General features: G+C 34.7%; 1 protein-coding gene across 3 annotated transcripts in view; it reads left to right on the forward strand.

Moving 5' to 3' along the window:
• LOC131073917 (peptide chain release factor APG3, chloroplastic) overlaps positions 1-14,404 on the forward strand; it is a 195,186-nt gene that overhangs the window by 92,647 nt on the left and 88,135 nt on the right. For all 3 annotated transcript variants that reach the window (XM_058010428.2, XM_058010426.2, XM_058010427.2), the window contains 5 exons: positions 7,328-7,377; positions 9,882-9,947; positions 10,051-10,215; positions 12,716-12,788; positions 13,029-13,161. In XM_058010428.2, coding sequence (XP_057866411.1) covers positions 7,328-7,377; positions 9,882-9,947; positions 10,051-10,215; positions 12,716-12,788; positions 13,029-13,161 — 487 coding nt within the window. The remainder of the gene's footprint in view (positions 1-7,327; positions 7,378-9,881; positions 9,948-10,050; positions 10,216-12,715; positions 12,789-13,028; positions 13,162-14,404) is intronic.

Consider the following 14,404-nt stretch of genomic DNA (forward strand, 5'->3'; position numbering starts at 1 on the left):
AGCAAGAAGAGCTTGACTGTGACTGTTTTTGAGTTACCAGTCAGTTTTAATGAAGTTACCGAGCAAACAAATGGATTGATTTGCAAGCAAACCTGTGTGAAATGTCTTCTTTAGTGTACATATTTTCATTGTGAGTGATTAGATTAGCTTTTTGTTTACCGATTGAGTGTGTTTGTAAATAATTTGTAAGTTGTAGTCTTTCTGTCCAGTTTTGGATCGGTTTGAGTAAATGAAGTCTTAACTCCATTCCCCGTCGTGGAACCACCATGAAACCATGGGGAATGGATGTGAAGACCCTGTACTATAGTCCCAAGCAAGCAGGGTGTAATGTCCCCATTTTAGCAGACATGGTTTTTTGGTGATTAGCCTATCATTCTGATCCTCTTAGGCTAATGAGTATGGATAGAGGGTCTCCTAAGGCTTGTACCAGCTCCAGAGTTTAGTGTGTTTCGATCTGGCTTTCATTTGGTATCATTTGGACTTCATTTTCTATACTTACTATTTATAGTAAGTTTGAGATGTTAGAGATGGACCCCTTCTATTTTTAGTAAAGGGGTATGGTCATATGCAGCTTCATCATGTCAGCTCCCAGCTCAGATGGCATTTAAAAATGTTGAGTATTAATGGAGATATTAATGTTTATTTAGTTTAAATAAACATTAATGTTTTGAGCTTATATTATTAAGTTATAATATAATTTTATATTATAACTTAAGTAAGGGTCCAAGTATCATTAAAGGGGACCATTTAATTAATTAATTGTGGCTCTTTTACCAAGGTGAAATATTAAATGACAAAGTGAAAATATTATATCATTAAATGTCATTTAATATCATTAATTGATTTAATGCCTTATTGGAGAAAATCGAACCTTCATGGGAAATATATATAAGGCTTTTGAAAAGAAGAGAAGGGGGATTGATCATTGTTATTTTTGATGAGAAGACTTGTCTCTTGGCTTTGGAGAAGAAGCTGGGGGTTTCTGCAGCTTGTCCAGAGTATCAGCATTGGAGAACGTGAAGACTTCATTGCATCAGCAATCTGAGGGTGTGAGATATTCATCTGAAGTTGCTCCTAGGGTTGGCTTCATCTAGAAGTTGACATTGTGCTGATTGGGGATTTATTTTCAGATTCATTGGCATAGCTGAGGGCATATGTATATGGCAGACTGAGAACATCATACAGAGGGTTTATTTGCTGCTACAGTGTCGTGAACAGTGCGCGTGAACAGTGCACATGAACAGTGCGCTACAGTACCCGTGAATAGTAAATCGCTATAGTACCCGTGAATAGTAAATCGCTACAGTATATTACATGTTGCTTCACAATTTACATGGTATTTGAGTTGCTACATTACCCACAACGGAGGCGCTTCATTGGATCAAGTTCTCTTGCATTTAATTTCAGTATTTAATAGACATTCGAAGTTGGTTGTATGCTGCCATTGTACTCAGACCTGGGTATTTTGTTTCATATCATATTCAACTGTAAGCCAAGAGTCTTGGCCCTTTCATATCTGTGGTAATTGGGACATCAATAAAAAGGAGTTGCATATGATATATTTGTAGTATTTATTTCAGTTCGCAAGATAACTGTTTGTCTTAATGTCCCTAGCTGAAAGTCAACATTTCATAATAGGAATTGCATGGCAAATGTTCGATAAAATGCTTATGGCTGTAGCTCTCATTTCCATACTCTAGTCTGCATGCCAATTGTATGACGAAATGTCACTTGGCTGTAGGTGATTAGTTTGCATATAGAAGTCATATATGTGCATTGTAAAAGTTCAAGATGAGTCATTCTTGCATTTAGATTATAGTTTAGTCATTGTAGCATTGATTTATAAGTCTTTGGAACATTTTATCATAATCTTCAAGCCAATATACCAGACTGAAACCACAGACCAGTAATTTAAAAGTTTACATCAGAATTTTTTGACAATATTCCTAAAGTCCTTAATCAACAATTTGAGGGCAGAACTAGGAAGGTTCCCTACACAGGGCCCTTGGAAATGCAAGGAGGCCAAGCAAAGACCCATTCCTAGGCGAGACTGGACAGTGCCCGATTAGGAATGGCTGTTGGTGCAGAGGTCTTGGAGAGCAAGGTTGATTAGTGGAGAGTGCATCCTTTGGAGGAAGTGCAGAGGAGTGAGTGAAGCATCATTGGTGTGAAGGAGGAGCCTCCACCAATCCAAACAAGGTGGCTAAAACTCAAAACACTCATTGTGACCTAGGCAGACCCTAAAAACCCTCACAAAAACCCTTAAAAACCTTAAAAACCACCAAGGACAGTGTACGGACACTTGGAGGCCTAAAACCTAGAAAATCCTTGAGTCCTTGCCAAATGAATGGCAGTCCTTTTTGGGAGATTGGGTTGTTTGTGCACCGTTTGTGAGAGGGAGCCCTAGAAGACCGGTTAGGAGGCCTAATTGGTCCTAATCCTTGTAGCCCTTTTTGAAGGCAAAAACCCAAATTTGTGAAATCGGTAAGGGGTTAGAATCTTGAAACCTCTTGGGGGCTCATGAATGGGTGGATAGACCATGAAATAGACCTGAAACAACCTTGCTAAGACCTTGGAAGGTGTGGAACAAGATTAACCCTTATTAGCCATAGTAAGGGGTTTGAAGTCTCATGAGAAGGTGAGACCTTAGGAGCAGCAAAGCAACTCATTGGTGGGTGGATTGGGCAAGGTCAGGGATTCCTTAAGAAAAGGAAGTCCTAGAGACCCTAGGGTGTGAGGAGAACACCAAGTGATCCAAGGAAAGGATCCAAGAGCATAGACTAGGCTAGTCTATCCCAAACCCCATCCCATCATGGATTCATGACAGGATCTACATCAGTGCCTAATTTGTGAAGTCTTTTTTCGAAGACAAATTTGTTATTGTGAGAGGGAGACACTTCAGTCTTCTTAATTGTGCATAATAAGTTTGCTGTAACTTTCATGGTGGACAGGTGTTCATGGCATTTTCGGAATTCCAGATTTGAGTGCTCATTTTGCATCGATTCTCATTGAGGAAAGAAGGTGATCTTATTAGTAGATGGTTGGAGGCAGAATTGCGTGAAGGTTGGCTAATTTGCAGGTCTGACATCAAGTCGACTTCACCCTAGATACCATCGATTTTGTACATAATTCCTCATTGGAGAATTGAAGGAACACTTAGAGGTGATATACACTTTGGGAGGCATAAGACGATACCTTATGGTTATATTTAAAGGAGTTCTGATCAGAATTCGGCATACATTTTCTGGTCTGAAACAAGTTGTATCAGACTAGTAATATCCCACGATTTTTCATATAGTTCATTATTTGGGCATTGAATCTCCTCTTGGTGATTACCGCTACACTCTAGAGGATTAAGTGATCTGTTTTGGTAACCATTGAGGCCTTGCAGAAGTCACGTCATTTATTATCAGACCCTCCATATGCTACAGCAGGGCCGAATTTTTATACTTGTTCGATTTGGCTAGAGGAGGCACCAAAAATTGAGAATATTGATTGCTTCCTCAAAATCAGACCTAGGCGATATTTCCAGGTGCAGCGGTCACTTGTTCCATTGTTATTTCAGTTGGTATTCATGAATCTATGGCTGTCAAAAGTCTTCAGACTTTTTATTAATTTACTAAGTGTGTTTGGCACTTGATGGTCATTATAAGGAACTGATTATTTCATGAATAAAGGAGAATAAGTTGCAGCTCATTTGTTGTTGATATAACTTTGATGATACCGGTTTACTTGCCAAATGTATGTCAAAATGCCACTTGGCTGTAAGTGCATATGTAACATTGTAAATTCATCTCTATGCATTGGTTAAGGGTCCAGAGTGTCATTTAAGCATCTAGACGATAATTTATGCATTGCAGTGTTGATTCTCAAGCATTGGAAGCTATCTATAGTCATTTCAATAAGGACATATCAGACTGATATTATAGACCAGCAAGCTGGAAGGTTGTCCGTGAATTGTTTGATGATATTCCTTGTGTCTCATAAGGACATTTTCCGACATACAAGAGCAAGGGATATTACATACAAACAAGTTGTTGGAATCAAGGATCCAAGGAACATTGAGAGGGAGGTGGGGGGGAGGGGGGTGTGAATCAGTGTTCTGCAATTTCAACCTAGTTATCCAGATCTATAAACCACTTAATGCAGATTAAAAGAAATAAAATGTAAAAACACAAAGCAAGGAACAGCAACACCATAACACCAAGATTTTTACGTGGAAACCCGGTTAAGGGAAAAACCATGGTGGGATTCAAACCCACAATATTATTATACTTTGTTAGAAGTAAAAATATTACAAAAGGGAATGCACATGCATTCAGGCACATTGCCTAGAGCTCACTACTCAGATTACAAATAAGGGCAACAACTCCGGAAGGCTCAGTGCCTTACAAAATGTTTGTAAGAGATTACAATGAAGTTTGAACTATGGAGTAGCATCAACAAATGCCTGGATATAGTTTCGGTTAAGCACAAAACTTATTCTTACTCAATTCTGCAACACTGCTTTGTTGTGATATTCTGCTTCAATCCAGAGCACGATTCTAACACTTGCACATTTGGAACTGTGCACAATCATTCATACACACTACACAAAAATATCCATTACAATTGATCTTATATATCCACATCACAAATTAAGAACTATTTCATGTCGGCTTCAATAACACACCATAAAAGATGAAATGTGTAAATGAATCGGCTCAAATCCACCTTTAAAACATATGTGGACCAAAACAAAATGTGCACACGCTTTCCACATGACAGGTCATCAACCTCGAATATGCAAACATTTGCCAAAATCAATCTGCAAGATCCGTAAAAGCGAATCACTACACGCTACGGCTGTTATACACTGCTCATACCAAAAATATGTTTACCGGATCTTCTAACTTGCATGAAACTCATCACCGGAGGCCACAATCTAGGAATTAGGCATATTACATAACCACAAGCCTTCTTCGAAATTCGCATAGCAAAATACACAACCAAAATAATTTGCTAACCAAAACTGTTCGCTACTGGATATCCTGCTCTACTAACTGGATCCCACTAGACTCAAACAATTTTCACTCAATCCACTGGAATGATGAAATCATGAAGTGCGGATACCATAACTGATATGAGTTGCCATCAATGACAACATCTGAACATACCTGCAGTGTCTCTTACCAACACAAGTCTACACATACACTTTATTATAATATTAAACTAATATTCTTAGTAATAGAGGCTTAACCACTCAAATCTTCTACCCAAAACAGGAAAAGATGCCATGAAGTTTTGCTTCTAATGAATGATTATTAGCAAACATGGCTTGGGAGTGGGCTTTCTGTGCTGCAACCATGTCAAATCTTTGACCAAGTTTGCAAAATTGTCTTAAGTGGAGGAAGATTCTTTGTAAGTTTACATGGGTGGACTTTTGCCATGTAAAGGATTTGTCATGTTTCTAAAAGGTGGCATGAGTGATCAAAATTTCCTCCCCAAGTGGCACAAGTGGAGAATATCTCTGCCCAACATGTATAAGAGGTGGTGAAAAAGACGATTATACTTTTGTGATGAATCAACCATGTAAATATTCTATGAAGACATAAGGTGATGGCAAGGTGAATAAGGTACACACTCTAAGTGAGTTAGCTACTCAAGTATCTACTAGCCCATGTTTGGCTGCTTAAAAACCTTGGCCAATTTTGCCCAAGTCAACAAAAGCACCAAAAAGCTCCTGCTATGTTTAGTACTAGTGAAACTCTTCATTGAGCGTGCCATTTTCATGTGTTGGCCTGAGAAAAGGTTGTGCCATACTTATACTAGTTAGCCATGAAAGCAAAACCTAAGATTAAAGTAGTAAAAATTTTAAGATTTTTTTCTATATGTACATATTTGATATTTTGGCATATTTTTTGAGTTTATTTTGATCATTCCTTATTTTTAGTGTAGGAATGCCTATTTGAGGCCCCTTTAATTAGTTTTTTATTTTATTAGTATGTTAGGATTAGATTTGTTTTAGTGATTAGTTTTTTCCAAAATTTCAGCAACCTTTAAGTGTTTCACATTAAAGCTCTCTATTTGGGCATAAAAAGAGGTTATTAATTTATTATAAATCCCCCAAGATTGGGCATTTATAACTTATAAATAAATGCTTTGAGTACATGAACTTTAGAGGATCGTGGATGCTATGCTTATGCGCTACAAAAGTTGTTGGTCAAGCTGATGCTATTGTTGAATGTGTGTAATTCTGTTATTTGAATTGAAATGTTTTTTACCATCAAGCTCTGTATTGAGGTTGTTCGTCTACTTAAGTTGGGGCTTTGTATAGAATCGAACTGTTTAATTCATGCAATTATGTGTTATCTGTGTTGTTATTCTTCCAATCCTTGTTTGCATCAAATAACTAGCCTTTGTTTTAGCCACCTAGAATGTGTTATGCATTTAGATTAATACTTTGTTTCTTTCAAATATCTAAAAATCTTGTTTGCAAGGCACATAATTTAACATTTTACTTTAGGTATTAGAAGCAAAAAAATTGGCACGTAGTCATTTCCTTTTATGCTAGTTAATTTTGTATAGTGTGCATATCTGTATGTTTTGTCTATAATTTGTGTCTAGGGTGAGTTTACTTTAGGTTTAGGTTAGTTGAGATGTTTTCCTCTCCTAATTTGAAGAGAGGTTTATCCTCGCACATTGTTCCAGTTTTTGAAAGACAAATTAAAATGTTAACAATTGTTTTGTTGCTTTATTTATGAAGATTGTTTTCTTAAATTTGTATTACTTTATTCAAACCATATTAGTCCCTTAAACGTTAGGAGGCTCAACTGTGACATTTTTGTTGGAATTTTTAGCAAATTACGAAATTTTTAAGAGCTTATGGGGAACTTTACATAAGCTCAATTAACACAGTTGAGTTTGATAGACAATCTGCTGGCTCTTGCAGTATGTGCATTAGGCATGGTGTTGATTGGAGCATTGTGTTGATGATGGAAACATACTAATAATAATAAATATTTTTGTTTTTGAGTTCAAAACTTGACCATTTTACTGAAGTTGTGAAATTGTAGTAGGTTATTTCATGTGAAATTATACCTATGGTTCTTAACTACCTGCAATTTAACCTATCTTTAGTATATGCCATATGGACAACTAAATGCTGCAGAGTGTGGTCTCACTTTGTGTTTGCTAAATTGGCTATGCAAAAATTGTAATGTTAGTGTAGTCTAAGCTGTTTGAGCTTATTAATTTCTTGGGATCTAGTCAATTATCTGGCATAGTAACCCATTTTTTAAGAAAATAATTGATTTAACTACCTAAATTTCTTCTCATTTGTTAACAGTGAGGGCAGGAACAGGTGGTGATGAAGCAGGGATTTGGGCTGGAGATCTTGTAGGTATACGATTCCTATATTTATAAAGTTTATGATGTTTGGATTTGTGAGGGATAAGCAGAAATTTATTTTTTCTAGCTCTCTGTCTTTTCAATGTATTATATTGAGTATATATTTTTGAAGCTTAATTGGTTTGTTTACTTTTGTTTAATACTATATAAAAAACTTGGGACCCATCTTGAAATAATTAAAACTGAAAAATTTGGTTGGTAACTACCACATAATGTGTTTCAGATTCTGTTAAAATGATTATTCCATGGGAATAATTATTACCGGTCTTGGTATGGGTGCAGGTTCAGGAATTTGTTTCCTTGGGTATGGATACAGGTTCAGATATGTGTGTGTGTGTAATATATGCATCAAAAATAAATAAATTATATAATATAAAACAGTGATACTCATGATTGCCAATAAATAAGATATTTAAATACCTCATAATTAGCAGAAAATGAAAATATTCATGAATTCACAATTCGATGATTTGCCAAAGGTCATTACATAACAAAAATTACATTGAGGTCAAATTATGTAGTCATTGAAGCTTTGGAAGGCTATGGATTAATAGAGGCTTACTGTCTTAGAGGAAGAGTAGTGCAAGAAGTAGATGCTTCTTCTAGATTATAATCCATGTAAGGTTTGTTATTGGTGCTAGGAATATTTGCTTGAGATCTAGATAATGAATAACTTATAGAAGGCTGTCTCAAGGATCTTCTTGCAGGTTCAATATCAGAAGGTTGTTCAAGGATAGTGTGCTGGGGACAAGTTAACATGCCAATGGATGAGAGTTGCCTCCTTTGGATTGGTGGAGTACTGGATAATACAGAGTGGGAAGGAACATTAAGATCTCTAAATTTGGGCTCATTATGTTAGATAAGTTTTTCAATTATTGGGAACCCTATATCAAAACTTAGGTGATCTATATGTCTCTCATAATCTAGGAGTTCAGAGTTTTCTTCAGAATATGAGACTCTTGTGGTAAACTTAGATGGAGGAAATATTGTGTTCAACAATCTGTAAATACATCTTCTGCCAACTGTACAATATATTGACCCAAGCTGTAAATCAATCCTTTTGATTTGGAGTAGAAGGCATAAGGTTGAACTGATGTGCTTATCTTCTAGAGAAATTGTAAAATTATGCCTTATTGCACAAATAACATTGCCTTATTTTGGATCTTACAGTCCCCTAAACTGAACTACTATGGCTTGATCCCAAATACGATGTCTAGTGTCTATTAGGGTAGCAAAGGATTCAGTTCTTATCTTATAATTAAATTGTGGGTGAACAATGAGATCTATGTAAGAGAAATGGACATGGAAATAACCCCTATCTTTCTATCACTGGACATGTCTGGGTATGATAAAGGGTAGATAAACTGGTTGAATGTGTACACTGTAAACATTGAACTTGAAGATTAAGTTCAGACCTTTTTCAGAATAGAGATTTGACATACTAATGTCAGAGAACTAAACATTTCCCTTTTCATCTATTACCTCCTTAGGCATGTTTCACCTATGTTTCAACTTTTAACCACCTACTTTTTGCTAGGCAGTTTTCATTAAGATCTCTGCTACTTCATATGATTGATTTGGGCAGATATTATGAAGGTTATAATAATGAATTAGTGTGCTAAAAGCTAATTTGAAACTCTTTACTTTTATTGGGTGCCCGTCAGTTACATTTCTATTATTTTTCTTAAGTTTTGGGTGCTGGATTTTGTTTTCTGTTGCTGCAATTTTTGTTTTCTGTTCATTGTTTTTAAATTTTTACCAATCATTGATTTTTAATTTCTGCCACTGTGATTTTTGTTTTCTTATCAAGACACCACCTTTATGATTTTATCTCTCTTGAAAGATGCCTGAAACAAGTTTAGACTTCTGCCTTTTTTTCTTATATTGCAGGTTGATTTGTTCATTCTCCTCCAATTCATTCTTGGACATCATCATTGCTTAGTCTTTATCAAGCTTGTAGTCATCATCTAACCCTGCAAAAGTTTAAGTAGGAAAGGCCAAAAACAACATAGACTTACAGGACAAGGCTTAGGAATATAACTGTTTGAATGGATGGAAAGACAAGGTTTTAGCTTTGAAACTTGACATAGTATGAAAAAATTTCATGTGGGTACAATGGAACCTTGGTCTCTAACATGTGAACCAAGTGGCTCTACCACTTGATCACAACCCCTTTGACAACCTAAGTGCAAATTTACATGAAAACGTGTATAAGTGTTATACACCAACAATGTTGTAATAATATAAAGGTGTATTAGGTTTCTTTGAAAAATCTAAGTTATTACATGAAAGGTTATATCATTTCCTAAAATCTTTTTGATACATTTTTCTTTTCAGGAGTTCTAGTCATTTCTGTTACAATGTTTTATTCATTTATGCACCATGTTCTGAAAAAATCTGTATGGTAAAGTTTTCAACTTATGTTGAAATAGTAAGTGTGCCATCATGGTTTTAGTAATTATAATATTCTTTCTATTTGCTAATAAAATCAGGTTCAGATGTATCAAAAGTATGCTGAAAATAATGGATGGAAGTACTCACCCATTTCATACACAGAGGTATAAGTAGTAAATAACATTTATAGATTTTTTTTTTCAAATATAGTTTCATTTGGAAAGATAATATTTAATTTCTCTTATTATTAAAACTTAATTTCTCCAGGCTGAGAAAGGTGGTTTCAAGCAATATGTAATGGAAATAAGTGGTGAAAGTGTCTACAGTAAGCTAAAATATGAATCAGGAGTTCATCGTGTTCAACGTGTTCCTCAAACAGAATCTCAAGGTCGTGTTCATACATCTACTGCTACTGTTGCAATAATGCCAGAGGTAACAAGTTTTCTGTGGATTTTTTGTTGTTATGAATCCATATTTTAAGAAAATAAGGATTCAAGGTCTTTATAATAAAACATACAAAATATTTTGATTACTAATAGAACAATAGATGTGCTGCCCATATGTCAATGTTCAAATTATAACATTCTAAATAATTGAGTGGTTGATGATAGCCTAAATTTAAAGGTAATGGAGGATGTACCACTTTCAGTATAGAGACTTAGGAGGCTCTTCTTCTGCTTTCTTTTCCCGTCTAAATCAAAAGTTGCTGGTCTTTTTTGTTGAGAAGCTATCACTTTAGGATGGGCCCCTACTTCTGCTGGGTTGATTACCTCCTTTCAGGACATCTCAAACTTTGAATGCGTTAATTGTCCTAAAAATGTTGCTGATTCACACATGGATGGGTACACATAAAGAAGACAATGCCCATCTTTCCATACTGCTAGTGGGAGGTCCTAGCTGTCTTACTCATCAGGTAGCATTGTGTATCTACTTCATCATGTTACTGAGAGCCTTCTTGTTCTTCTTGCAATTTATATTTCCATAGTTTCATCAGGATTGGGTGCTAGGGGATGTTTTCAAGGGAGTACCCTACTTTTCAAGGTTGTCAAGCATAGCCCCCTTTAGTGACAGAATTTTTTTAATACATGTTATCAAATCGCACATTGGCCCTCTTGTTGTGGTGGATGATGATGTCATTGGTTGTTTTGGCCTGAGCCTTGCTATGGATACATGATCCCATTGGTTTACAACCTTTCGCTTGAGCTTTAATCTTGATTATCTTCTTGGTTAATTGATGGGTTTTTCCTTCATATGGCTATTTGCAGTTCAATCACATGCTTTAGGGTTTAATCTATTTAGCTTTATCCCCTTATCATGTTCATAATATTTGTGTTTTATTGCTTATTTATTTTCAAGTTTGTGTTTTTTCGACCCTACCAATTTTCTATTTTAAATTGATGTACTTTGGAGTCCCATCAGCTTACCATATGTATATCTTTAAGAATTATTTTCTCTTTGTATTTTTATTAAGAAAAAACTTCATTAGTTATGGTTCACTTGCTTTCTGCCACTTGTTAAGGGCCTAAGGTAAATGATGCTAAATAATAGCCTGCACAGATGATGACAAAATTGAATCAACATCTTCAAATGTTGTGGTGGTAGGATAAGTAAGCAACAATCAACTATGATATCACTTACTTTCATGCTCAAAACTATCTGCTTCAAATATTACAACTAATTATTAGGTTTAAACCACTACATATTTGAACATTAATCGTTACTGTTATCAACAGGAGCTTAACAAAGAACTCAACTTTAAAATTGTATAAAATTTCTCTTTTGACTTATTTTAAAAAAAAAGGATGACAAACTATGTATTAGGGATCGAAACAAATAACATTAGTCTGTCATATCTTTCTTATGTTTTCTTACAGTGTACAATATATTTGAAAAGAAAATTTTGGGCTTTACATATTGGCAAATATTGGAATATAATAGGCATTTTCCCTAGCTTTATTTTTTCTGTGTGCTTATTCCAACATTGAAAAGATTGCTAAATGGTTCTCATTTATTCTACATTAAAATGTACAAATGTCACTACATTTTGATACAAAAGAGAAATTATATTGATAGTAGAATATTTTAGGAATGTTATTACATTATTTCCAATAAGGAATGCATCTTGCAAAATGAAAACCTTTGCACATCAATTTGCAGCAATAACCAAAGCTGAAAAAATAATTATAGTGATCAGCAAGCAAATTTCTTATTAATGTCCATAGTCTAGAATATTAGTCACAATCTTCACGAATTATAATGATGGCTAGTTATTTACGTAATTGTTTGAGGTATTTCACTAAGAAATTAGAAAATGCATACGTTTCATGTTTCAGATTAGAGTATATTATAACCTTAAGAAATAAAGTTTGATAATGACATATTGGCAATGGTGAAATTTTCAGTTTTTCCCTAGTTTTCTTTGAATTCTGTCTGTTCAATTTTCAATCATGAACAGACTACTAGATGTTCAATTTTAGAAATGGATAAAAATGTTACAAAGTTTTTTCTTTCATTTAAAAAATGTCTTATAAGATGAAAAATTAACACTTAAGTTAGCAGCAAAATCATAGCCGTGAAAAGAATTGGGTAGAGAGATTTGAACGTGATTAATTGTAAATGTGGTTGCATCATACTTTAAACTTTCACCCTTGGCTTGTTGAGTGTTTTTATTAGCTAGTGGCAAACATAATCAATTAATTGCACGCGGTATTCATACACTAATCTTTGCCAAAGTTTTCACATACTTGATATTTCACACTTGAAGCCCTGCAATTTTTGTTTTCATCTTTTCTTTTTTGTCTTATCTTTTCACAGAATATATCTTACCTGTGGCCAAGCATAACAATGCAATTAAAATGGGTTGTTTATTTATTCAAATGCCATTTAGGATTGAAAAATGTAATTTTTCATTGTTAGTTGAATGTTGGTATAGGTTGATGAAGTTGAAGTGGTAATAGATCCCAAGGATATAGAGCTCTCAACTGCAAGGTCTGGGGGAGCCGGTGGTGGGTAGCAATGCACATCCTATGGTTTCCTTTTTCTAGATTATGTATTACAAGCATGCTTACTAATATTAAGCTATTACAGCTTAATTGATAAACTCTATGATCATGATGGACTATATTCATTATCAAATATAAATGTGTTTCCATTTGAATACCACAAAATAGTACTTAGGTGTATGCTTCTACAATCTTTTCACATAAGTTAATTTCCATCATGGAAAATTTTCTGTGAATATGCAGGTCAAAATGTGAATAAAGTTGAAACTGCCGTTGATCTTTTCCATAAGCCAACAGGAATCCGCATATTTTGCACTGAAGCGCGATCTCAACTAAAGAATAAAGCTCGAGCCTTCCAACTTCTTAGAGCAAAATTGTAATTGGCTATCAAATTTAAGATTATGTTACTGATTTTTATTCTTTTAGGTCAGCTACATTTTTATGATCATCTTTTGAAATTTATTGCATAAATAGTTATATGGGACAACAATTTTATTGAACTAGTTTGTTTATGGTATGCTCTTAATGACATGTTGTGGCAGACCTGAAGCATTTTACATATCATTTGCTTATTGTTGATAAATTCTCCATCAGAAATTAATTTTCTGCCTTTTCTTGATTGGGTGAAATCCAAAATCAACAGTAATCAACAGTAAGGGATCGAAATTCTTCCTTCTGAGAAAAATCTTGGTACAAGTTATCTGAAAACTTTAGAAAAGTCAAGTTTAAACTCTAGGTAACAAAATTGCTTGAAAAGGATTTTTCCTAGAGTGTTAAAAAAAATAAAAAAAATGATACCTTGTAATTACAGTTTTGACAAAATTACAAAAATGATTTTTTTTATATCCCATGGCTTGTTGATTTTGTAGTCAAAGAAAAATGGCAGTTTCATATGAACAATAATACTCCAAATTTATTACAACTCATTCAAGACTATGAAGACATATCACATAGATATTGAACAATAGAAGTTCAAACAATGAACTTGTTGCGACATTTTCACACATCGCCCAATTGCAAATGGGGACCCCCACTTTTTGCTTTGCTTTAGGGTTAGTTGTCTTTTATCTTGGTTGTAGTTGCTAATCTTTGCTTATGGGAAGAGGTTGGTTTTGTTGGATTGAGTTTGAGGACAAATTGCTATAGGCTGTAGAAAAATTGTCAAATGTCATGTTGCAAGGTTGTCAGGAAAGAGGTCAAGATGAGTAAAAGTTGGAAACTTCCTTCTATAGGTCATTTTTCCATCCTTTGGAGAATTGATGAAACCAAGTGTTAAGCGATGGAATTTATTTCAAGACAACTAAAAATTGGAAATTTCCCTCTACCTATCGAATTTCCACTCTTGGAAATTGAGTGCTAAGTGAAAGAGAAGCTGGAAATATTCCTTGTGGGGATTGATTTTCCACTCTAAAGGGAAATTTACAAGGCAAAATTTGATAAAAGCGAAAATATTCCCTGTGGGGTGCAAATTTCCACTCCTTGTGCTAGTCGATTTTCCACTCCTTGAAATTGAGCAAATTATCAAGAAGGAAAGGAAGTTAAGGTGAAAATCTTTCTTCTAGGGGTTGATTTTCCACACTAGACGAAAATTTGCTAGTAAGTTGGAACAAAGAAGGTCA

The sequence above is a fragment of the Cryptomeria japonica genome, chromosome 9, assembly GCF_030272615.1.
Source record: "Cryptomeria japonica chromosome 9, Sugi_1.0, whole genome shotgun sequence".
NCBI classification, from domain to species: Eukaryota; Viridiplantae; Streptophyta; class Pinopsida; order Cupressales; family Cupressaceae; genus Cryptomeria; species Cryptomeria japonica.